This window comes from Mercenaria mercenaria, chromosome 1 (genome assembly GCF_021730395.1).
Source record: "Mercenaria mercenaria strain notata chromosome 1, MADL_Memer_1, whole genome shotgun sequence".
NCBI lineage: Eukaryota > Metazoa > Mollusca > Bivalvia > Venerida > Veneridae > Mercenaria > Mercenaria mercenaria.
This window is the reverse complement of record NC_069361.1, coordinates 81,237,854-81,265,355: the sequence shown is the minus strand read 5'-3', so window position 1 is coordinate 81,265,355 and position 27,502 is coordinate 81,237,854. Positions and strand designations below refer to the sequence as shown.

Genomic DNA, 27,502 nt, shown 5'->3' with positions numbered 1-27,502 from the left:
CCAATTGTGACCTTGACCTTTGAGCTAGGGGTCAGGGTTTTGCGCAAGACATGTCGTCTCATCATGGGGAACATTTGCGCCACGTAATATTAAAATCCCTTCATGCATGACAGAGTTATGGACCGGACACGAAATTGCGGACGGACGGAATGACAGAATGACGGACGGAAATGCGCATTCCTATAGTCCCCGAAACTGGTTTTCAACCAGTAGGGGACTAATAAGTTAGGTCCACAGGGGTAACTCCAAAAACAAATCCAACAAGAAATTCCCAAAAACATGCCCTGGTCCACTGATATCAAGTTTAAATCAAACTGGATGGAAACTGAAGGAGGTGTTATCAGGGCTTCGGAAATTTTGAGAACTCAATCGGTCCGAAACGAAAATCCTGACATCGGCGCTACCCCACCCACCGCATTACCAATATACCATATTTGTAAAATGTGATAGAGTAGAGAAATAAGCATGTCATGCATTAAAACTGAGTTACCGGTCAACGCGAGTTACCATACAATGAAGACAGTTATTCAGTGTTATGTGTGATCGTTACTTTGTTTAAATTTCAATGTTTTTCCGAGAAAATACTTGCAAGGATAAAATTACCGAGGCATACACCGTGTACCTAACTAGTCTAAAAGCCAACGCACGAGACTTCGGTACCGTATACACGGCAGATAATAATTATTTGTGATGTTCCCTCATTCTTTTACGGAATTTTATAAAATACAATGCGTCAAAGCGAATTACACGACACATATTCTCTGCTATACATCCTCAGTTTTTTAAGAATACTCTACCACGGACCGAATGTGTACGTTATGTGAACGCTGAGTTTCCCGCATGTGTAGTACCAAAAGGTCACGCGGGTTAGCCACGGATATTTCATTTCACTGGCGTTGTACTTCAATAAGCAACTACATTTTATTAAGTTACATGTTCTCTTCTTATGTAAACAAAATTTCATTTTGAAACGTTTTTTAAAAGACCGATTTGATAAACAGCGGCACTCCGGTTTTCTTTATCATTCGTGTTTATTTTTTTTTTATATTGTACAGTCGGGTTGCAAAGACGATTTTCTGCACTTGTTTCAACTGGAGCCCCAACAAATGTATCATGTAATTTTTACAAATCGAGTAATTATAAAAATTATTTATATCGGTTTCCCGTGTGATGTCTCATTAAATGCAGTGACCATTTGTCTTTTTAACCCGAGATCAAACATAGCCTTTTAAAATAAACCATCCGTCGGATTCTAAATAAAAGAAGTGGATCCCTGTCGAAAAGATTTGGATCCAGTCAGAAACATTTGGAAACCAGTCAAAAATGTTTAATACATTGCAGTCGAGGCTGTCTGCAAACATTAAAGGATGTGCCACGCGAGCACTGATTGCGTCACGTGCTAATTACGGACCTATTATCAAGGTGACAATCAGACCGTTTGACATGTTTATTGATTATCTGCGGGTGCGACCAACAATTTCCTGCTTGGCAGGTGATCGTGTATTGAGATTTCAGACCGAAATTTATATTTTTCTCCATTTTTACGGGACCGATTTTTTTTCATTTTTTCACTTCACAAATCGGTCTGAAAAGTCAAAAATCGGTCCAAAACCGACAAACCGGCAAATTTCCGAAGCCCTGGGTGTTATGTACATATGGTTACAGCATAGTTGATCTATACCAAATTTCAAGTGAATTGGATGGCAATCAGAAGAAACTACTACACAAAGTACAAATATGGCTGTGATACAGTTATGTCCAAAAAGGGGCACACATGTAACTTAAAAGAGAACTAGATGAAGCTTTTGCATGTCTCCCCACAAGCATAGTAGTAATAGGCAAGAAGTCAATCGGGGAAAGGAGCGAAAATCAGAGACACTGATGGCTTAGTGACTGAAATGCAATAGGGATCATCTACTCAGCATGTTCAATTACCCTATGAAGTTTCAATGCTCTGGGTCAAGTGGTTCTCAAGTTATAGATTGAAGACAGTTTTTCATGTTTTGGCCCCTGTGACCTCTTTGAGTGACCACAAAATCAATAGGGGTCATCTACTTTGTACGTCAAAGTTTCAAGATTCTGGTCAGGTGGTTCTCAAATTATTGATCGGAAACAGTGTTCCATGTTCAAGGCCTTGTGACCTTGATCTTTGATAGAATGACCCCAAAGACAATAGGGGTCATCAACTCTGCATGTCCAATCATTCTATGAAGTTTCAACATTTTAAGTCAAGAGGTTCTCAAGTTATTGATCGGAAAAGGTTTTCCATGTTCTGGCCCCTGTGACCTTGACCTCTGATGGAGTAACCCCAAAAACAATATGGGTTGTCTACTCCATAAGCCCTACCTTCCTATGAAGTTTAAAGGTTCTAGGTCAAATGGTTCTCCAGTTATTGATCAGAAAATAAGTGCGACAGATGTGGACAAACTAAGACATGGAAGTCTTGAAAATATGTGCATGTTATTTACATGGTGATGACATATGCCAAGTATCATTTAAACTTTATGGAAACTGTACATAGGAAGGGTTGAGTATATAAAATACAGGTGTAGTTTTAACAGTGAAGACCATTAGAGGGGCATAACTGAAAAAAAACACATGAAAGTCCCAAAAACATGTGCATTTCGAGGGTTCAACGCAATAAGGGCGTAACTACATTTTTGAAAACTTTACAAGAGAAGAAAAAAACTACTTTGTTTTCTTCTGTGTTTAGTCACATACAAATTTACCAAAGTTTTCTCTTAATATTAGACATGTTATATGAAACATTAAACAACATGAATGAAATTTGACAAAATAACAGTATATTTATTAAATATTTGACTTAAGCCCTTATTGCATGATTTTTCATGTAAATCTGGAGTAATTTTATATGCAAGATGGGCGTAAGTGGACTTACGCCTTTATTGCAGGAAATTTTCTGTTGAAGTTGGTAAAATTGTGTCATGCAACAAGGTAGTATGTACAAAAAAGTAAATAAAACTAAAGCATACTAGCACTTCTTTACTCATTTTAAATGAAACATGTAAGAACATAATTGAAATTGAAGAATGTAACAGCCTATTTTAAAGTATCAGACTTAACAGCAAGATTTTTTTATGTAAATCCGGAGAGATTGTATTTGCAAAATGGGCAAAAGTATTCTTTTGCAGTAAAATTTCAATTAAAGTTTCTGATGAATTTAATATTTTTTTCACATAAAATGGTATTACTATACAACAGAATAGAATCATAATAAACTAATTTATGTCTGCATTTTCTTTAATTAAACTTAATATTACACATCTCATTTTTTTTCCTCCATACCTGAATGAATATCTTTCTATTTGGCACTATAATAAAGGGAAAACAACAAAACAAAAGACTTTAAAATAGCAAAGCGGTATACAGGGAGTCTATCAAATATCAAATAGGACAAATGAAATCTGTCAGTCACTCTATTTCTTAAATTTCAGTCTTGCAAGCTTTATCAAAGACAAATGACATTAATTGTATATCTGACAAAATGAAAACACCACAAAATACAGGACATGACACACAGGAGATGGCCTCAGTTACCACAGCATAGTAACAGCATCTTTGCTGCATGTTATAACATGGCAATTTTCCTTGCCTATTAATTAATAAACTGAAACGGGGAGCGGTAGTCTAGTGGATAAGGTGTCAACCGCTCATTCATTGGGTCGTGGGTTTGAGCCCCACTGGGGTCACAACCATGACCTCTCATATGACACCAGTATTGGATTTTCCAGAAGCAGACACAAGAGTGGTTCCAAACTGAAAACTAGATGTGTTTATAAAGGACACAGGTGCCCCCACCTCCTGTCACTGTACATAATGTAACGTTTCAGTGCCACACAAATCCCGTCGGTGAAAAGCTAGCTCATCACCAAAGGTGATTTAATGTGCATATATACTGTCATTTTACTCCAATGACAATTGACAGGTTTACAAATTTGCATATTAATGCAATTACTTCCCTTTATGCATTCAGTAATCGTTACATTACTTTCCCCTCCGAGAAATCTCGTCCCGAGATTTGGCCTAGGAAATACATGGGTAAGGCAACTCCAGTCCGGCAGTTGACTTCATCCCACCGCTGCCACCATTTGTAACGTTTCAGTGCCATACAAATCCCATCGGTGAAAAGCTAGCTCATCACCAAAGGTGATTTAATGTGCATATATACTGTCATTTTACTCCAATGACAATTGACAGGTTTACAAATTTGCATATTAATGCAATTACTTCCCTTTATGCATTCAGTAATCATTACAATAATTATTATTATTATACCAGATTTATATATATAGCGCCCTTTTAATGATCAATTTCACGTTCAAAGGCGCTTTTCATAGTTCAAATGCAGCCACACAGGGCGCATAATTCATCCTCTACTAGTACAGACACAGAGCGATCTGACCAGAGGGACAGAGTGAGACAAAGCCCCCACGACAGAGAGATCTGAAATCAGATACAGGCTTGTCCGGCTAACTTAGCCTAGCTCGTTGCGAATAGACAGCCTGGTTCTTTAACGTGCCCAGTGTATGGCACTGATACACGCAAGCATTGCCTGGGTTCCTGACCAGTACACCTCTAGTTGGGTGGGAAACACTGAAAAGCATTTCTGAAAATTCCAGAGTAGCTGCCGGAGATCGAACCCCCGACCTCAGGATTGGAAGGCCAGTGTGCAAACCACTGAGCTATCCGTCCACCTATACATCATGGTTTCATGACTCTGGGTGAAATATCTTAGATACATGCAACACAATTATGATAAATATTTCACCACTTTAATGTGTATTTTTCACTAAGTCAAAGACCATAACTTCTGACTGGCTGAATGAAATCCCAAACAGAACACCCAAATGTACAAGTTCACATGTTATAACAATCCTCTGATGTTTTCTGACTCTAATTCAAATACTTCTTGAGATACAGGCAACACAGACTTGTTTGCACCTATGCATTTTTTTTACTTAATCAGGTGCACAAATTTCCATGCTGAATAATACTCATCCTCTTTGACCCGTGGTCAAATACGTTTTAAGATAAAGTGTGACACAAACTTTTATATCCATTTTATGCATATTTTTTATTAAGTGAAGGGCCATAACTATGGTCTGGCTGAATAAAATCACAAACAAAACCCAAGGGGGCAGGCACAGAACTTTTGAATAATAATCCTGTAATGTTTCATAATCTCTAATGTCAAATACTTTCTGAGTTACTGTTATATGACACAGACTTAAAATAAAATGTTGGTCAGCTGTGAGAGATCCAAATTAAAATACTAGCTAGGTGCACAATTTCACTTAATGGAGCTTGATGACACTTTGTAAAATACCTTTTTTGAGATATGCACAACATAAATTTGGACGATAATACAAGGGCAACTCAAAGTGCCTCCATCCAACCCTTGCTCACGAAATTTTGGATGGCTCAAAAATCACACAGTGACTGTAACAATGTTAATACCAAAAGAATCTGTATAGCTGCAGATTTAACATGCCTATCATTTGACATATTCCATCTGAGCACAATGCAAGAACCACAAATTGGTTTATAAGTAAATATAAGAAGATAAAAACGCCCAGGAAATTTGCTGAAATGGCATAGAAAATATGCAGTATACAAAACAAGAGCACAGCCTTGCGGGTGCAGATGCTCATCTGATTTTATTGTCTCTGTATAATAGAAATATTGTCTACCCATGATTTTCTAAGTTCAAAAGGGGCCATAATTCTTGCAAAAACAATTTAAAATTACGGTACTTGCTTTGCAGAGTCAGCGAATACCTTCACCAAGAATTAAAGCAATAGCTTTGACCTTTAAGGAGAAAAGTTGACCTAAATGCAAAATTTAACTAAAAAAAAACAAAAAAACTGATATTTTCCTATTCCAAAAGGGGCCATGATTCTTGCAAAAAGCAGGATGGAGTTATGTTTCTTGCTGTACATAGTCAGTTACTGATGTTGAACCAGTGTTGCAAGTTTTAAAGCATGCGGACACTGACGCAGACGTTGACACCTATCAAGCGATGACAGTAACTCATCAATTTAAAAAAAAAAAATCAGATAAGCTAAAAAGCTTCGAAAATTACCAAACTGGCATCATGTATTATTATGTTACTGAATAATACAGTCACACTTACATTTCAAAGAATGTAAACTATGTTGTATGTCTTAGGCTGTGGCTGTTCACTGTAAACTATAGCCTGAAGTACTGGCTTTTGATGTATGGCACCTTTTTGATTTTCATTTTATTATTAAAGTAACTAACTTTTTTTAAAAATTGCACATTTCTACCTCATTTTGAATATTTTGTTTCTTTTGGTGCCATACAACTAAAATTTTGGTACAGATTATTGAGGAGTTTTTCCTAGGCCAGACGCCTTTCATGTATTATCACATTTCATTGCTGGACTTCCCCTTTTATATGTATATGGAGTTTCACCTACAGTTTTCGTGGACTATAATCCTTTTGCAATACTGTACCGAGTAAGCAGGCACAAGTGTAAAAATCTTCAAGTAACTGGTACTGCAATTTATTTGTTTTCAAGAAAATAATTTTTTAACTCCCTTACATTTTTCAAGGGCAAAAAAATATTTTTAAACCATGATACATCTTAAAAAGCCTGCAAGGATATAGAACATGGACTTACTTCAACCATGGTACAACTTTACAAAATTCAAGGAAATTGAAATACCGGTATTTCCTACCATGATACATCTTTAAATATCTTTAAGAACAAGGATACACCTTTAAAAATCTTTAAGAATACAGAATATAGACTTACTTTAATCATGATACACCTTTTGAAGTCTTCAAGAATAGAGTATAGCCTTTTTATAACCTAGCCCAATTAATATTTTTAAACTGTTAATTTTGGATAAAATGTTAATATATTCATTTTATTTTACGAGTATTGAAATCTTTCTATTTGGCAATAATTATTGTGGGGGCAAGTATGGCTTTCACTTTGAAAGTATTGGGCTATTAGTGTATTAAGTAGCAGTAAGATGAATGGGGGTCCAGGGTTCCCGCTGTCGGTCGCCAATGGCGCCAAATGCGACAAAATGTAAATTCTGGCGCTAAAATTCTTCAATTGGCGAATTTCATTGGCGCCTACAAGATAATCGTGGATCTGATCTTCTGATCTTTCTCAATGACGCAATAACGGATTATCCGATATTTAACACTACACGAAGACAATACACAACGTGTCAATATCGATTTACACCTCGGGGCATAATTTAAAACTTTGCTGAGGCACTAGAGCGTTCCTCCACGCAAGAACGATTATCAGTCAATCTGATTCGCCATATTTAGCCCCGCCTACTTACACGAAAGCAAATGAAACGAAATATCAGCTGCGCGCTTCGTCTAATGCACCACCCTTTTTATGATGCAAAATACGCGAGATAAAACGGATTATTTTAATGACAATCCGATTCGCCGAAGTAACTGAGACGGAGAAAATGCCGGAAATAATGACACGTCAAAGGGCGATCAAAAGCGCGATCAAAAGATACACATATTCTCCGATCCTAAATAGATAAATTTTGCACAAGCGTTGTTAAATAAATCTACGCGTTGGTAAATTTCAATCGGAGAATTTTTGAGATACAAATGAACTAAAGCAGTTCCTTTGGTTCTTTTACATGCCCAATGTAAAGCATTGATACATGGGGGGTAATTTTAAAAAGCTCAACCCCAGAGCTTCAAAACAAAGTGATAATAATTCCTGTAGGTGGTATTTTCGCTATACAGTAGTATGTATGAAAGGAAATAGAAACTTAGTTATATATATAATGAAACTTAAGCATTTTAAAAAGCTTTTCAAAAGTTATAAAATAATATAAAACAACACTGTTTTTGATAAATGACCTAAATTAATTTTGAAACAGAAAGTTAAAAGAATAAAGAGATAAATATTCATGTTTTAAAAACATCTATTTAGTGAAAATGACCATTAAAGGGAGATAATTAAAAATGGCAAACTTTATAAAGGGATATTTTTATAGATTGAGCAATTACTTTTGTTTAGAAAATGTTCTTGAAAATGGTTGAGAAGATTAATAACTTTTTTTGATTCAGTGTGATATTAGGATAAATATTCATGTTTTAAAAACATCTATTTAGTGAAAATGACCCATAAAGGGAAATAATTAAAAATGGCAAACTATATAAAGGGATAATTTTATAGATTGAGCAGTTACTTTTGTTTAGAAAATGGTTGAGAAGTTAAAAACTACTTTTGATTTAATGTGATATTAGTATAGACTGGTTCAAGAGCAAATTGCATGGTTACTGTAAAGAATCAAATGAAAAAGAGATTGAAAAAGAAAATGGTATGTTGCCCATCACAGACTATTGGCTCCAACTTGAGAGCCACTGGCGCAAACTTTTCCTGATTGGCGAATTTGTTGGTGCAAAGTGAAATTGACCCAGAGGAAACCCTGGGGGTCTATCATTTAACTGTAGCTAAATTTGATATTAACATATCCATGCACACAGGATGAATCTACCATTTGTAAGTACTGACTCTCACAAGCATAAAAAAGCTTTTCTTGACTTCAATGTCATAAAATGTGACAATACTACATTTACTTTAAGGGTCATGCATCAGGATAATGCCCTTGATACCTTATGATGTCATCATTATGACATCACAGAAATTATCTGTTTACACAAGCCTGTATTGCAGGATAGATATTAAGACTACTAGATACTTTTTTGCATGCAATAAGGCAGTAAGTCAACTTACTTCCATATTGCGCATAAAAATCAAGGCAATCTGAGATACGCCCTTATTGCAATATCAAAATAATGATATAAATAACTGAAACATCTGGTTTAAATTTTCACAGTATATAAATTAGGTCAAAATAAAGTGAAAAATCAAAAAAAGTGATTTTTGGTAAAATATGTAGATACGCCCCTATTGCGTTGAACCCTCGATTTGCACTTCATACTGATAATGATAATGAATAATCGAGTTTCATTTGAACAGAATGAAAACTGAATTAGAAGACGAGTACACAACGTGCAGATGTCGTAGTAATAATGGTAAGCCCATAAAGGGGTACAACTCATAATAATAATCAGACATGAAAGTTTTGATAAGATGAGCATGTCTACCTCATGATGATCACATCTCTCAAGTTTCAACTAAATTGGATGGAAAATTGTAGGACTAGGAGTTTGGTATACAAGGTACAAATAAAATTGTAATATGGTAAAGTCCAAAAAAGGACTGTAAGTAACAAATAGCTAATGAGCATAAAAGTTGCAATTAAATGCTCATGTCCACTTAATGCTGATGTTGTACATGTATTCCAAGCTTTGAATCAGACAAAAACAGTTAAGTGTTGAATACACGAGACAATGTGATGGATGGATGGAGTGACTGCCGGACAGAGAACTGAGCCTCCCAGGTCCTCGACACTCAAGAACAAAAATGTGGAAAATTATTTATTTATAAGCCCACCACTGCTGACAGACCTACCGCATTTTGTCACTAAATACACCCAATATTCAAAATGTGTACCACTGCATGTCCATGAGCTTAAGCTATTAAATCAAGTAAAGCCTAGCTAATCACAATAATTTGTGGGCAAATTTTCAGGCAAAAGCCAGTATTTTCCTACTGTAGCTTTCAGGCTAAGATGCCAAACATTACTCTGTACAGAAGCAGTCAAATTTTCGTATGTTTTGTGGGACCAGATCTGGAGATTTTCTGTTGATTTTCAAATTGTATTTAATCAGGGTTTTTTCCACCTGTCTCATGGGGCAGAATATTGGCCCCATTCCAAATGCCAAATATGCTCCATTTTTCCCAATTTGAAGCGAAAAATTCCCAATCCCCAAAACAATTCCCAACTGAAATCAATTTTTGATTATAATTTAAAGAAAATTCTTGCATAGTAAGTTTTGTACAGCTAATGAAATCACATAAAATGTTGGAAAAACCAACTTGTTTCTATTTTTAGTAACACGACCATCTGCAAAACACCTCGGCAAAATTTAAATACAGTGGAACCTCCTTAATCCAAACCCCTCTAATCTGGAAGCCTCTCTAAACAGAACAAATTGTTCGGTCACAAAATTCTTATTCATTCTTTTATATTGTAAAAATACCCTTGTAATCCAAAACCTCTCTGCTCCAAAAACCGAACAAACTTTTGAGATTTTTTATAAAAAATTACTTAAAATTGTTCCTCTTTATTCCGAACCTATGATTATCAATGACTCTGATCTTAATCTTTCTCATTTTTGACACTTTTTAAGTCTGCTGTTATTTACAATTTTAATAATAGCATTTTAAAAACTAGTAATCTCAAGTCATGTCAGATATTTGCCTTATAGATGCATGCAACTATCACAGGCTTGAAAGATGCAACTAAATTGTTTGAACAGAAAATAAGAATAGATAGCTTTGTGATACATACTGCCAATGTAAAGACTGTTATAGATTTGTTTATCCCGTAACTTCCTTACATATTTTTGTGCAATTTGTTCATTAAGGGCAGTTATTTGATTTCCCGTAAGTGGTACTAAACTGGTTGCTCTCTTCCAGTCATTTGCGACTTGACCTGTTTCAAGAGATAGTTGGAATATCTTTGAAAGAAAGGTGATTGGGGCTATCTCTTGGTGAAGCTCTATTAGTAATCATGGGGAAATTTCACCAGGACCAGAGGCTTTCTTATTTGGATTAAGCCCCATTAGTAACTTGTCCATGCCCTCAGCAGTTATGAGGATCGTTGGCATCTCTGGTGCTGATTTAGGCTTTGTTTCTTTTTTGCTGTTTTTTCAAGCTTAGGGGTTGGGGCTTTGAAAAGACAGATTCAAACTGTTCATTGAGGATGTTTGCCTTTGTGACCAGGTCAGTATGAGTTAAACCCTCATACTTCAAGAGGGCTACACGACAACTCTCTGTTTTGTTATGTTTAACAAGCGAGTAGAACTTTTTGTTCCTACCCGGTTGGAAGCCGCCAGTAAAAATAACCGATTCCAAATAAGACCAATATTAAAAGGTTCTTATTTCCTTCTGTATCCTCATTTTAGGGCATTAAATGCATGGACAATGTTTGATTGTTTACCTTTCTTTTTCATGTTTGAATACATTTTGTCCCATTTGCAAAATTATAAGTCTGAGAATTTTTGGGAATAACCAGATGAGGTCCGCACGTAGTTGGGATGTGTTTATCACTCAGTTTATTTATTTAATGTCATAGTCTGAGGTACCAAGGCTTGGAAGGGTTTTAGTGGTGTTGACTTGGGCAGGATAATTAGAAAGAAAAAGATCTAGGATATTTTTATGACCAGTCATTATCAGGTAGGTTAAAGTCACCTAGTATCATGACTCCTGGAATGAAAATCTGGATATATGCAAATGTAGTTTTGTCCCTGGTGTTATTCTAGTCAAAATAATTTGACGGTCAGATTGTTTTATATTTTGTGACAGGCAATCTTACCGACAAAACTTTGAAGAATGGAGGATATATCACAGTACACCATCATGTAAAGTTATTGGTTTTATCGCTTGCACATAGGCTGTGTAGACATGCGGTAAACGTTTATCATGTACCGTACAAACATCTGTTTACATCACCAGAAAATTCGTAATTTTGGAAATTATTTCATAATTTTACATAATTCAATGAGGAATTGAATCCCCTTTTGATACATGTAAGTTTTATTTGAATTTATGGCCAATTCATGACATAATCAGCATTTAAATCTATAGGATGTAAAGCGGCGGCAGCGATGAAAATTTCATCGGAAGTTTCTTCCACTTTTTTGCTCTTTTGAGTGTCTGACGCGCGTGGAGATATTGCCCTAACTTATAAAGAAAAATAACTCAATATTTCCTAGGATCGCGTCAAAAGAATTTTTGCTATAGTTTGATACTCCAACATATAAACTTAAAAAGTCCACATGAAGAAAAATTTTAAGGACTGTTGTCAATGAATAATCCAGGCTTTCGCATGATGACCCTCACCCTCTAAAAAGCCAGAGCTCCGCTTTCTCATTGAACCGAGACTTGTTATCATTTGTACTGGCTCTCAAAAACTAAGGCTTTTTTTAAAAAAAAGTTTGTTTTTTTAAATTAAGAACAGATATATAATTGTGTCTGCAGACAAAAATTTTTTACAGTAAGTGGTTAATGACTGTTTCTTATAAGGGTGGTTTTCAAAATAATGAAGTAAAAGTGTGACATTGGGGTTGAAAATTCAAACCTATTTCTTTTTTATATGATAGCAAATACTTCAGATTTCAAGGAAATAGCTTTGGGTAAGTGTTGAGAAATACCAATCAAAAAATATTTCAACCTTTAATTTAAAAGTTCAGTGAATTTCCAGTAAGATGGGTGATAAATGCTGTAGTATTTTATGACAAGGAAATATGTATAACAGTAATTTTTTCAACATATGTGATAAGTAATCGGTGTATGGTTTGAATGGTCTAAATATGGTTTGCAACCATCAAAGAATATTACTTTCTGTCGTTTTTGCCAGAAAAAATGTTTTTTCGGGATTTGTTGGGAATTGATCTCGCATACCACTGACACCAGGCATAAAATTTCATTTCAGCCGTCGTGCGTACCGATTGCGTCACAGAGACTTTTATACAAACTACGTCATAATTTTTACATAAAAGAACTATCTACATGTGTCTACTAGTTGTGGTGTGCATGAGTTATCTTTCTTGTCTCTATAACATTTATGTAAACAATAACAATTTTCTTTTTAAACAACTTTAATTACACTTTATTCTTTCTTTAAAAATGCCGCTTAAACAAAATCAACTTGAATATAATCCCGAAATACAGTTCACGTAGATCTAAAACACGTAACTGATCATTAAAATGTCTAGATCTACTTTCAGTTTCACTTTTGTATTAAACTCGGCTCTAAACATTTAATTTTCTTATAAAAACAACTTTTGGTTATCAGTTTAATGATTAGAACAAAACTCCCGCGTATCTGTTTGATGCTTGGTTGCTTAGAGATGAGCGCATTATCCTGTTTTCTTCAAAGAAAGGTGAGGCTAAAAATTGCGAAACAAGAGCTGTCTCCATAGGATGACACATGCCCCCGATGGCACTTTGAATGAATAGTTATGGCCGATTTTAGAGTTTAGGACCTTTGACCTACAGACCTGGGTCTTGCGCCCGACACGTCGTCTTACTGTGCCACACATTCATGCGTAGTTATTTTAACATCCATGCATGAATGACAAAGATATGGACCGGACATGCCCATCAATGCACTATCATGAAATATGACCTTTAACGTCTAAGTGTGACCTTGACCTTTGAGCTACGGACCTGGGTCTTGCGTGCGACACGTCGTCTTACTGTGGTACACATTCATGCCAAGTTATTTGAAAATCCATCCATGGATGACAAAGATATGGACCAGACACGAAAATTGCGGACAGACCGACAGTCCGACAGATGGTTCAAAAACTATATGCCTCCCTTCGGGGGCATAAAAAGTGGAAATTCAATATGAGCCAGACCGGGTCTCAAGCTGATTTTTTCTGAAAATGTATATTTTAGTAACCTTATTTTCTCAGCAAAACTTCAGCTTGACACCAGGTCCGGCTCACAATTAAAATCAAGCATGTAGTGTGTAAATCGCGTGTAAAAAAGGTAAAAGTCACGGACCCTGAGTATTTTAAAGGTCTGAGTCGTACAAATAACTTGGTTTTGAAATTTTCAAAAGTCAAAGTTTTAATGATTATGATCTTCTTTTTTGTTTTAGACAGTTAAAATTTCATTTATGGAGTTTTCATAATTATTCTAATTATTTTGGGGACCATTTCGCATATCTTATCATATCCCGTCCTTTTCTGTTGTGTATATTTCTATTTTAATGTCGACAATACTATTTTCTTTTTATTCCTTTTGAACTGTCACAACATGCAAATTTAGAAGCAAGTGCTAATTTTCTAAAGGCTCGGTTCAATGAGAAGGCTCGGAATTACGAGAAAGAGGCATAATAGGGGATGAAAATCCCCAGAGACGGTAACGTCCATATATAGTTATTTGTCTTTGTTGTCAGCATATACCAAAGGGGTTCCACTAGACCTGAAAACCCAGGAGTCCCAGGACCCTTGGGTCCAAATTTTGAAGGGTCCTTTTCTAAAATACAGGAGTCCTGTCCAAACATGTTGATATTATTGACTAATTTTTCTTATATAGTATGCAGCTGGTAATACAATATTATAACCAAAAGTTCTTTTATTAATATTTATTTCATAATAAACATTATTGGGCTTATTTAGTTTTAAGTAATAAACTACCCTGAAATCCCGAAAATTAGCCGCGGCTTATTTTAAATTTTCGTAAGTATTTGGTGGCTTATTTTCGAGACTGGCTTATTTTTGAGTCGTCTTACTGTGGTACACATTCATGCCAAGTTATTTGAAAATTCATCCATAATTTGTCCAGGGCTTTAAATATCAGCAAAACTTGCATTGCTTTAAGTGTCTTTATTCCAAGGTATGTTTTATTGCTATTACGTGCAGAAATAAATCTGCTATGTACACACTGGTAACCTTTGGCTATCTCATAATAATATTATGGTGTCCTAGCAAAGTAATTGATACTATTACTGATAAAAACGGCTTATTTTTGAGTGCGGCTTATTTATGAGCCCTTTTTGCCTGTAGTGAAGTAGTGGCTTATTTTCGAGACCAGCTTATTTTCAAGACCGACTTATTTTCGGGATTTCAGGGTATTGCAAGAATGGTGGGTGGGGTTTGATGCCTTTGCATATTTTATTAACAAAAATGCTTCAAAATATTATCTGCTTTTGCAACAGTTGTCATATTTTTCTTAAATACAGACTTTTTATTGACTAATTATTATGATTGTGCTAGAAAATCTCGTTAGAAAGAACAGGTATGTCCAAAAATCACGGTCGCGAAAACATGTGACAAATATGGAAAACTAAAGATTTAAATTCCTGATAAATAATACCTGTTTTAATTTATTTTCTTTCATCATAGCTATTCAAAACTTACAATTTCTGCTTATTTAAAGCATTTTCCCCCCGAAACTAAGACCTGGTAACAATAAAAAACATTTGCTATATCATAAAGGCCGACCGCTCAATCGTATCAAGCACACAAAATAATGAGTATAATCATCCAATTTGTTATTCAGAAATCTAATTATCGCCAACTGACTGCCTTTAGAATCATATAAAATTGTTGCAAATTGGATCAAATGGAACCCCTGTGCCAAGGCAATTTTTCGATGTCTTCAGGTTCCGTTTTTATCAAAGAAATATAAAATACACAGAATGGAAACAGCAGATAATCTCGCGTAAGCTTGTGTCACCGCGTTATCTTAATGAAGCCATTGCTGACTTGATCACCCGTGATCAAATCAACAGAGTGACACTTACTAAAGTATTACACTGGCGATACGGCTGGCACGTAATAAACTGAATCGGGTCCAATTTTCAAACAACAACTGTTGATTTCTCAGACTTCCAATCATAAATTCATTCATTCCCGTGTAGAAAATACTAATAACATTAAAAAAACACCATTATCATTGTAAACAAACTAGCTAAAAATATTCAGCTCAGAGATGTTTATATGCTGTTATGGATCTTAATGGACGCGACCATCAGAAAATAAAAATAGCGTCAGTTAAGTTATGGTAGCCAGAACTATAAACAAACAATCTGATAGAAAGTTTTTCACAACACAAATTTTTATCATTCTGCTGTCCGTTTCATACACTGGTAAAACGAGATCTCATTCAGTTCCCACGTGATGTTGGCGAGATTTGCTCTATATGCCTTTCAAGTTGCCGATCTATTTATTTTTATAGCTCTTTGGTTTTATGTACTGTCCGCAGACTGGTTATCTGCATGAGTAATAGCACCCCAAATCAGTCACTGAAATTCGTAAACCGTGCAAACATGTTTCTTTTACCGGTATTTCTTTTTTCGATTTGAAAATGTATATGCAACTGAAAAATATTTTTCAAACAGTAAGGCAGTGTAAAGGCCATCAAGATTCTGTGCGGAGTGCAAACAAAAAAGAAAATACTAAAGCCAGTTCAAGAACATGGAGAATGACGTCACTGTGACACTGGCTTCCTGTGAGTTTTGCAAAGTATGATATTTGGTGTAACAGGTATGATGACACTAAATGTAAACTTGCTCTGCAGGGATATAAATTAACACTCAGAGTCTATTAGCCATCTGGGCTCCTTACAGGCAAATTCTAGGGGCCCAGCTATTATTAGCGGAAAAATATACTAACAGTGGTTTAGATCTACATACTTAATAATAAGTCTTGTAATTTGCTTCCTGCCATAATACATCAATTTCTTAAATATAAATCAGGGTTAGACACTAACTTATTTGAACAGGGTGCACAAAGGAATCTCTACCTTTTAAATCTTGGGGTCCTCCTCAGGTTTTGGGATCCCTCTTAATATGATATATGAAAAAATCACAACAAATGTCAAAACAAGTCGAGAATTCTTATTTTAAGTTTATATCACATAGATGCAAAATACATGTATGCAATCTGTAAGCATCTGTTAACTGTTGATTTTTTATTATTCAGGACCAGCACTAACTTTCCACCTTAGGTACATACATATTTTAACTGTTTATTAGCAAAATATCTTACGATATTTTTCAAACAGAAATTAATATTTATTTTTATTTATCATTGACCAAAAAAAACAGGTATCCTGACAGCACACCATCTTTTACAAGTTGGTGTTCCTCCTGTTAGTATCTAACCCTGTAAATACAGACCACTCATCAAACTCACACTGAAAGAGGAAAGTTGTAATCAACCAGTGCACGACATGTTCTAAACATAGGACACAGCCTGTCAAACATGGAGGCACTTAATTTAAAGTTTGAATGATTTTTGCAGCACTAGAGGATCTGGGTTGTTTATTGGCATATTGTTTATAAAGCGACAAGCGTCTACAAGCAGTCATGTGATTATTGGTAAATAAACTGCTCCAAAGGAGTTTTTAAAGAGAAATGGACAGTTTGAGCGAATTCCCCGATTTTCGAACGTGATCACGAAAATAATCGAGTGCCATGATTTTCTACTCGCATTTTTTTTATTCTTACTCGAATTTTGCGAGTTAGCGACCGCTAAATTCGATCCCTGCTTATGGACATCTGAATTCTAATATTTTGTTACATTGTCGAGTTAAGGACTTGCAGCCTGTCAAGAAATTATTACTTGTACAAAAAGTACAAACCATGTTGCGGTCGGTGTTCTAAGAAGCCACGGTCTGTTAACAGCCCATTTTTCATTAAAAGTCCTCATTGGCCTTTTCATAATCCTGATAATATTTCGTTTTGTCGCCGCAACCGGCCGTTCTAAGCTCTTTAACAACCTTCAATAAACCTCTACTTTCTAGTGCTGTATTTCTATGGGCGTAGCCATTGTTAGTGACGGAGTAAATGATCTGCGTATGCTGATTGGTCGTAGTAATAATAGTATATAACGGTAATTTTAACTAGTCGATTTAAGTGACGTTGTGCATATATTAATAAGACAGTCCCGGAAAAACCCAGAATATTGACATTAGGAGAATCCAAAGCCATTCGCTGGCTGGGCGACTATCTTGAAAAATTGACTCGACCAGCTTCAAATCTGGCTGCACTGGGCGAGTGTTATCCCTGCTCTGTTTCAAGTGAATAGGTTCTCGCGAATTTTATCTTTCTTTTGAATAGTGAGTAGTTTCTTAGTAATAAGATATCTAAACGTAAATTGCCATTTTAGGTGGTGCCTTAATTCATATTATTCAACGCAAAATGGATCAGTGATGCACAATGGAGGTCAATCATGGAAAAAAGCTGTGTCTAACCTTAACATGTCCAAACATACGGTCGCGAAAATTAATGACATTCATGAGTTAACTCCTTCTATACAAACACACAGTTAATCGCAAGCAATTAAACAATAAACACTATTTACATGTAGTTTCTCTGCATCAGATCTAAATCGTTTGAAGTCAAATTTTGCTCCAGAACCTAATTTTCGAAACAAATCGTAGGCATCCATGCTAACCGGAAACGATATTTGATTAAACTTGATTAGGAAAAAAAGCATTACAGAATTAATTCATATAATGTTTTATCGTGATGCATCCGGGAAATCTACCCTTACATTTCGTCTTTTAGATTAATTTATTTATTTATTTTGTTGGGTTTAACGTCGCACCGACACAATTTAAGGTCATATGGCGACTTTCCAGCTTTATTGGTGGAGGAAGACCCCAGGTGCCCCTCCGTGCACTATTTCATCACGAGCGGGCACCTGGGTAGAACCACCGACCTTCCGTAAGCCAGCCGGATGGCTTCCTCACGTGAAGAATTCTACACCCCAAATGAGGTTTCGAACCCACATCGATGAGGGGCAAATGGTTTGAAGTCAGCGACTCTAACCACTCGGCCACGGAGGCCCCTCTTTTAGATTAAAGTGTGGACGATACCGTGTGGACTCTACCGTCGGGAGAAAAGTCTACTTCTTCTTCTTCAGTAATGGCAAACCATAAACATGACTATTATAACGGTATGCCTAAATACAGAAAACACTTTTTTTGTTGCAAAAGAACACTTTAAATAGCAAAAAAAGCTCGGCATTTGTTTATTTTTTAATTTATTTACATGATTGTTTTTTCATATCGTCAACAATGTTAATAAAGCTTACTATACGAAATTTGAGCTATGTATACCGAAAAATGATGAAGTTATTAAATGTTTTCAAAGCGCACCATAGAAAAATCTTTTTTCGCTATTTTCGCATATGATGTTTAATAGCAAAAAAAGCTCGGCGTTCGTTTCTTTTTTAATTTATTGACATGGTTGTTTTTTCATATCGTCAATAATGTTAAGTAAGCCTACTATACGAAATTTGAGCTATATATATACCAAAAAATGATGAAGCTATTAAATGTCTTCAAAGCGCCTGTGATGTTTAATAGCAAAAAAAGCTCGGCGTTCGTTAAGATAAGATAAGATAAGATAAATTTTATTTTGAGTCGGCAAGACAAGTAATAATACAACATAAGCACTCTAGGTGCTTTTGAACCGACTATATGTTAACAAATTAATAAGGAACAAAAGTAAAACAAGCTGTAAAAGAAGGATATGGTTAAAAAACATATGAACATTAAAATAATTATTGTTGCAAATTAACCTAAAAATTACATCTAGCACAAAGACAGAACATTATAATAGCATTGCACAATCAAGGAGATCTGGTATATAAAACAAACCATGCATATTAGCACATGGAAAGAAACATAAAAATGACATATGGCAGCATTTTGAATGTGATATTGATAGATTTTATATTTAACAGCCATGTAAAGCAGTACATTTAAGACCATGTAATTGAATTTAAAAAAAACCATGTAACAGCTGCTGTTCTAGGTCAGTGACCTAAAAACTGCCATAAGAAAATAAATGTAAAAAAGTGAAACCATCAAAACAAGCACAAAAATGCATAATTTAAAAGAAAGCTAAAGGAAGTTATCATCTCAGGATCAGACATGAGGTGAACTGAACAGCAGCTACTACATGATAGCAAGAATATTAAAGAAAGCATAACTGCAGGAAAAGCCAAGCAAATACAACTGCATGCAAGACATAACTGAAAGACAAGGCAAAATAAGAAAATAATACTACTGCATGATGGAAATCAAGACAGCACAACTACAGGAAAAAATAGATAATATACAACTACATGCAAGCAAAACCAAAAATACAGGGCAAAAATTAAATACATAATGTCACGCAGGAAAACATATACATCAATCAAGTATGCTGCTAACCTGTTCTATGGGTATATAAAAAAGATGCGACTATTCGAGAGATTCAAGTTTTGCACAAAGAACATTTGCAATCATATCCATTCCAAAAAGAAATCTGATTTTTAAACTGACTGAAGTTTACAGCATTTCTGTAGCTTTCAGGAAGGGAATTCCACACAACAGGTGCAGCATACCTGAAGGAGTTCTTACCAAAATTTGAAGTTCTGACTTGTGGTACCTGAAGAATATTTGAATACCTAAAGTTATAGTTAGAATCTTTTTTATTAACAAGGTTGGACAATACTGGAGGTGCCAAATTATTTAATATCTTATATGTTTCAACTGCCATTGTTCTTAAACGTCTTACATGTAATGATGGTAATTTGGCAAAGTTTAACAATTCATCATAGGAACTACTGTAGTCATTATAAACATATCTGAGAGCTCTTTCCTGGATCTTTTCTATTTTTCTGGTATTCTTTACAAAACAAAAATGCCAAGACAAAGGACAAAAATTAAAATTTGATAATATGGAAGTATGAAAAATTGTAAGTCTGTTTAATTTACCTAAGTTTTTTCCAATCCTTTTTAATACATTAAGTTGTTTTGCTGCCTTAGCACAAATATTTTTTATATGGTTATCAAACTTTAAATTAAAATCTATGTCAACTCCTAATAATTTTACCTCATCCTCACAATTTATTACAGTACTACCTATGTTGAATTTTGGTGATTTATCTTTAGTTTTTTTGCCAACTGCTATTGCCTGAAATTTGTCTGGATTTGCCTGCATACAATTTATTCTAAACCAATGTATAAATATTTCACTTTCTAATTGTAATGTTGTCAATAAGAGATCAAAATTTGATGAACAGAAGGAGAGTGTATTATCGTCAGCATAGTTATAGAGGGTGCTTTTTTGATAAAGTAGAAAATATCATTAATAAAAATGTTAAAGAGGAGAGGCCCTAATATGGAACCCTGGGGAACTCCTTTCTCTATATTTGCCCATGAGCTGACAATATCATTTATTTTAATTTGTTGTTTACGTGAGGACAGATAGCTTGACAAAAGTTTAACCGAATTTTCTGAAAGACCATAACTCTGAAGTTTTTCTAATAAAATTGGATGTGGTAAACAATCAAAGGCTTTACTCAGGTCCATTAAAATAGCTGCGACATAGTGATTTGAGTCCAGTGCACATTTCCAGTCCTCTAATAACCTTAATAAAGTTGTTTGGCAGCCGTGACACTTTCTGAACGCACATAAAAAATCATCAAAAATATTTTCAGAATAAGAGGTAAGTTGATCTGATAATACCTTTTCATAAATTTTAGAAGGGTTTGGCAGGATACTGACTGGCCTGTAGTTTGTTTTACTGAAAGGGTCATTCTTTTTAAAAATTGGCGTTACCTGGGCCTCTTTTAACCTATCTGGAAAAACATTTGTAGAAATTGAAATATTTACCAAATCAGTATAAAAGGGTACCAGAGATTCTTTTCCTAGTTTCAAAATTTTAGCCGATATTTTATCAACACCTGTAGCCTTTTGTAGAAATTTGTTTATAATTTTAGTAACTGTTTTATGATCTGTTGGTTGAAAAGAAAAACTGCCTGGAATAAAACCTTTTTCATTTATTTTATGTATACTTTCATGATCTTCAGAGTTAAAAATTTTATCCTTGCCTATGTCTTTAGCCACATGAACAAAAAATTCATTAAATATTTCGGACACCTCCTTTTTATCAGATACTGTAATTCCATTTTCATTTAATGTAATTTTTGAATCATTTTTTCCTGACTTTTTGGATAGATAGGGTTTAATTGTTTGCCAGAAATCTGAGGATTTGCTACCGCCTACACATCTTTCTAAGAAATAATTTTTAATTGATTGCTTTTTAATCTTATTTACCATGTTTCTGTTCTGTCTGTATTTTTCCCAATTTTTTGAATTTTTATTTTTCAGATACTTGTGATATGCCATTTTCTTATGGTAAATTGCTTTCCTTAATGTTTTGTTCATATATGGCAATTGTTCTCTCTTCCTATATGACTGTTTAACAGGAACATGTTCATTTATGATTTTTGTTACATCTTCTTCAAATTTATTATATATATGATACACATCTGATAATTCTTGAGGAGTATCTCCAGAAAGATTTATTTGTGAAAGATCATTTTGAAAAGTATCTATATTAAAGTTTTTAAAACTTCTATATGAAATTTTTTGTTTTTCAAAAGTTGGAATTGTATTATTTATTACAGTGCTAATCATGTTGTGGCAATCACTGATTCCTGTTGCAAAGTTTAATGTTTTTATACATAAAGATTTGGAATTTGTTAAAAATACATCTAAAAGAGAAGGACTGAAATTTTTTGGTGAAACAGGTAGCCTCCTTAATAATATTTTTAAGACAAAAAAGTTCACAGAAATCTGAGATATTTCTTCCTTTGGTTTCTGACAATAAGTCACAGTTTAAGTCACCCACTACTGCATAATGGTCATAAAAATTTATACATTTATCCAGTGTTTTAGTAAGATGATCAAAGAAAAATTCATCAATTTGATTTGGAAGTCTATATACATTTAGAAAACACCATTTTGTTTTGTTCAAATTTACCTCTATAACAATATTTTCTAAGTGATCCGATTCTAAATCTTTTCTTCTCCTTGATGGAATGTCACTTCTGGTGTATGCCAATAAACCACCCCCGTTTATATTTCTATCGCGTCTCTTCAGTTTGTAGCCTGGCACACTTACAGTAGCATCTAAAAAGGTATTGTCCAGTTTCGTCTCTGAAAGAAATAACAAGTCTACTATCATATCATTTAAGATTTCAGATATTTCTACAAATTTTGATTTTAAACTATTAATGTTCAAGTGTGCCAGAATAATTTTTAAGGATGTTTAGTTCTCACTTCCCGCAGTTCTATATTTGCCCATGAGCTGACAATATCATTTATTTTAATTTGTTGTTTACGTGAGGACAGATAGCTTGACAAAAGTTTAACCGAATTTTCTGAAAGACCATAACTCTGAAGTTTTTCTAATAAAATTGGATGTGGTAAACAATCAAAGGCTTTACTCAGGTCCATTAAAATAGCTGCGACATAGTGATCCAAAGGCTCATGGTGAGCTTTTGTGACCGCTCAATGTCCGGCGTGCGTCGTGCGTCGTCCGTCCGTCAACATTCCCTAAAAAATCTTCTTCTTGAAAACCACTAGGCAGAATTACACCAAACTTCACAGAAATGATCCTTGGGTGGCCCCCTTTTAAAAATTGTTCAAAGAATTGAATTCCGTGCAGAACTCTGGTTGCCATGGCAACCGAAAGGAAAAACTTTAAAAAATCTTCTTGTTCAAAACCACAGGGCCTAGGGCTTTGATATATGGTGTGTAGCATCATCTAGTGGTCCTCTACCAAAATTGTTCAAATTATCCCCCTAGAGTCAAATATTGCCCTGCCCCGGGGGATCAGATGGTTTATAAAGACTTATATAGGGAAAACTTTGAAAATCTTCTTGTACAAAACCACATGGCCTAGGGCTTTGATATGTGGTATGTAGCATCATCTAGTGGTCCTCTACCAAGATTGTTCAAATTATCCCCCTAGGGTCAAATATGGCCCCGCCCCGGGGGTCACATGGTTTATATAGACTTATATAGGGAAAACTTTGAAAATCTTCTTGTACAAAACCACATGGCCTAGGGCTTTGATATTTAGTATGTAGCATCATCTAGTGGTCCTCTACCAAGATTGTTCAAACTATCCCCCTAAGGTCAAATATGGCCCCGCCCCGGGGGTCCCAAGTTTTACAGTTTTTTTCCTTTCGGTTGCCATAGCAACTAGAGTTCTGCATGGAATTCAATTCTTTGAACCATTTTGAAAGGGGGCCACCCAAGGATCATTCCTGTGAAGTTTGGTGTAATTCTGCCCAGTGGTTTTCAAGAAGAAGATTTTTTTAGAAATTGTTGACGGACGACGCACGACGGACATCAAGCGGTCACAATAGCTCACCTTGTCATTTCGTGACAGGTGAGCTAAAAATGGATCGAGCATGCCCAAATAAAAATGGTACTTTTAGTGTCTAGCGATTATGACTGGCAGGCGCTGTCAGGAAACAGTGTTAGTAAAAAATGTTACGTGTAAAGTTAAAAAGATAAAAGACCAAAAGTATACAGTTAAAAACAGTAAATTATAGTATTAGAGAGTGCGAGTCCAGCCCGTTAACAAATGTCTTTAAAGTGGGGCTGGACTGGATATGTGTTGGTAAACTATAGCCAGATAGTCCTCTGGAAAAAGGAATTCGTATGGTAGAATGTTTTGGACAGTTTAAATTTCGTGTCTGTATGAGATGATGATGGTCCACTGCCACTAATTCATTTCTTATCTTATAGAACATAACCAGTGAGGAATGATTTCTTCTTTGTTTTAGGGTCTTCCAATTTACTACTGTTAACATATCTGAGACTCTACTGGTATATGGTAATCATTAAAAACATAGCGGGCTGCAGATCTTTGTACCCTTTCTACTTTATAAGTGAAATATTTTGCCAGGGGTGCCAGACTGTGGAACAGTACTCGACCTGGGGGCAGAAATAGATTTTATAGGCCATTTCTTTAACCTGTCTGTTAGTAGTCTTAACATTCCTTTTGATGAAGCGGAGGGTATTACTGGCCTTGGGTGTTATGTTATTTATGTGATTTGACCAGATCTAGTTATTACTTAAGGTGACACCAAGATATTTTGCATGGTCAGTGGACTGAAGTTGGACATTACTAGTATTTAGGGTGTAAGGATTATATGACAGGATTTCTTTTACGGTGCATTCTTAGAAGTTCGCTTTTATCGGGATTAAATTCCAATGGCCATTCTTTTTCCCGTTTTTCTAAACAGTAGAAGTCTTGCTGTAAGCTTTGTACGGAGGATTTGGATTTGATGGCTAGGTAAACAATGGTGTCATCAGCAAAGAGACGGGCTCGACTTTTGATGCTACTTGGAAAATCATTAATGTAAGCGGGAAATAGACAAGGGCCAAGGACTGAGCCCTGGGGGACCCCTGATAGGACAGGTAACCTTTCAGAGACTTTACCCTCAACAAGCACTTGCTGAGATCTGTTACTGAGAAATGACTTAACCCAAGTGGTGACCTTATTATTGATACCTAGATATTTGAGTTTATGGACTTATTTATTGTGATCTACTTTGTCAAAAGCTTTGCGAAAATCCATTATAATTACATATGATTACACCAGTTTGTTGACCTTTTTTCTAGATTATCTGCTATTTTTCGGGTAAAACCTATGAGTTGATTCTTACAACTATGCTTTGACCTGAAACCATGTTGTTGTGGGCTAAGGACGTTGTTGTTATCAAAGTATGATATTATGTTGGAGACTAGTATCTGCTTCAATAATTTGGATGCTATACAAGTCAGGGAGATAGGCCTATAATTACTGGGTTTGGATTTCTGACATTTTTTGAAAACCGGTGCTATGACCGCATGTTTCCAATTGTTTGGAATAATGCCAATGTCAAGTGACCGTTGGAAGATGATCTTAGTAAAGTGACAATTTCATTATGCAGTTCTTGCAATAACCTAGGTGAAATTTCGTCTGGCCCAGATGCCTTATGAGGGTTTAAACCTAGTAGTAGATTGTCTACACCTTCGACACTTATCGTTATTGGGGACATAGGTGGGTGAGTAAGAATAGAAACTGCACTTTCTAATAACTGCTTAAGGCTGAGTGGCTGTAGGCGGAAGAAAAACAGACTCAAACTGACTGTTGAGTATGTTGGCCTTGGTGACTGGGTCTGAATGAATATGACCATTGCTACTAAGTGGGGCTATACCAAAGTTTTCAGTTTTGTTGTGCTTAATATAAGAGTGGAATATTTTTCTTTTGACCTTCACCAGAGTTTTCTGTAAAAATTACGGATTCGAGGTATGACCAGTTAGCACTTCTGATTTGTTTCTGGATGCTAGTCATTTCTTAAGGTAAGATAAGATATCTATCTATCTATCTATCTTCCATATAGTCAAACCCCTGCTGGGGACATAGACTTTGCGCGTCAACTAGCAAGAATGTTAAACGAGTAAAAAGTAGTGGTAAAAAGCAAGAAGGAGAATGGTTAAAAACAGGGCAGGTGTATTTAAGGTGATATGTGCTCAATCTGGCTTACAGCCTGACTGAACACTGGCCCAGACGAGTTGACAACATCTGAAGGCAAGGCATTCCAATGATATACTGTACGATGAAAGAATGAAAATTTATGATAGTTGGATGAGGGTGATACTTGAACGAATGCCTGGGAATGATTGGTTCTGGAAGATCTAGTGTTGGGTGTTAGGTAGTCCGGTAATGGGATGGTGACCTGGTTATGCAAGATGTTATAAAACATAACCAGGCGCTGGTCAATGCGATGGAGTGCAAGGCGTCGCCAATTTAGGGAAGTCAGCATGTTGTCTACACTGGATGTACGGCCGTAATCACGCTTGGCCCAGCGTGCAGCCCTGCGCTGCACAGACTCAAGATGATCAACCAGAGTATCAGAGTGGGGGGACCACACAGTGGAACTGTATTCCAGCTGGGGCCGTACAAGTGTATTGTATGCTTGTGATTTTAACCCTTCTGGGTGCACTTTGATGTTACGTCTTAGGAAACCCAATGTTTGATTTGCTTTTTGGTGATGTTGTCAATGTGGTCATTCCATGTAAGGTTGTGTGATATAGTTATGCCAATGTATTTTGCAGATGGTACTGTTTGTAAGATGGTTTTGTGTAAAAGGTACTGTGTTGGTATAGGTGTTTTACGCTTAGTGATCTGTAATACTTGGCATTTAGACGGATTGAATTTCATGTCCCATTTTGTTTCCCAGAGTTCCAGTTGCTGTAAGTCTTGTTGTAGTAGGCTTGAATGGTAAGAGACAGTCAGAGAAAGGTAGATAGCCGTGTCATTTGCAAAGAGTCGAACTTTAGAGTGTTTAACAAAGTCAGGTAGCTCGTTGATATAGATAAGAAATAAGAGAGGCCCGAGGACCGAACCCTGGGGTAAGATAAGATAAGTTTTATTTTAAGTCGGCAAGACATATAACAATACAACATAAGCTCTGACAGAGTTTTTTAAAACGACTACAATGTGCGCCTATAGAAAACTTAATAGCAGAGTCTGACCATTACCTGCACGTTGATTCGATAATATTAGAAAATAAAAATAAATCCACTAACAACCAAACCAAGTCAACTTGACCAATGAAAATGAGCGTTACATTTCGCGGGGGTTGCTATGCAGGTGCCCGAACACATCTGTCAAATTGGAAAATAAATTTCTTCCAGGGATTTTTTTAGCAGGCTTTGTAAGTATCGTACTTGCATGTTGTGGGGAAATATACACTGTATATATATTGCCACAAATGTGACAAGAAAATACAGTTGTTCGAACTTTCTTTCAATATAAAATATTCTCTAGCATGACACCGAAAAATGCATGATGTTGAAGATGTCTGCATGGCATGCATGAATGACTTTCAAAGTTGCATTGAAATCAAAGTCTATTTTGAAATTGTATTACTGGTAAATGATTGTCATATTCCTTCTTAGACTTGCGATGAAAATTTCAGTTGAAACTGATTTGGAAACGTAGTCCAACTAATAAGTACAATTTGTACGCAA

At 35.5% G+C, this 27,502-nt stretch overlaps 2 protein-coding genes across 4 annotated transcripts in view; one reads left to right on the top strand and one right to left on the bottom strand.

The window, feature by feature from the left end:
- Nucleotides 1-18,122, bottom strand: part of LOC123532423 (probable ATP-dependent RNA helicase DDX52) — a 69,741-nt gene extending 51,619 nt beyond the window's left edge. Inside the window, exon 1 of one of the 2 annotated variants that reach the window (XM_053552388.1) lies at nucleotides 17,989-18,122. In XM_053552388.1, the coding sequence (XP_053408363.1) occupies nucleotides 17,989-18,075 (87 nt within the window). In that variant the 5' untranslated portion in view covers nucleotides 18,076-18,122. Of the gene's footprint in view, nucleotides 1-17,266; nucleotides 17,321-17,988 lie in introns of those variants that run through there. The other variant, XM_053552396.1, reaches the window with a different exon arrangement.
- Nucleotides 18,123-27,094: 8,972 nt separating this feature from the next.
- Nucleotides 27,095-27,502, top strand: part of LOC123532461 (double zinc ribbon and ankyrin repeat-containing protein 1-like) — a 51,097-nt gene continuing 50,689 nt past the window's right edge. For both annotated transcript variants that reach the window (XM_045313929.2, XM_045313907.2), the window contains exon 1: nucleotides 27,095-27,186. The gene's annotated coding sequence lies outside the window, so the exon portion shown is untranslated. The remainder of the gene's footprint in view (nucleotides 27,187-27,502) is intronic.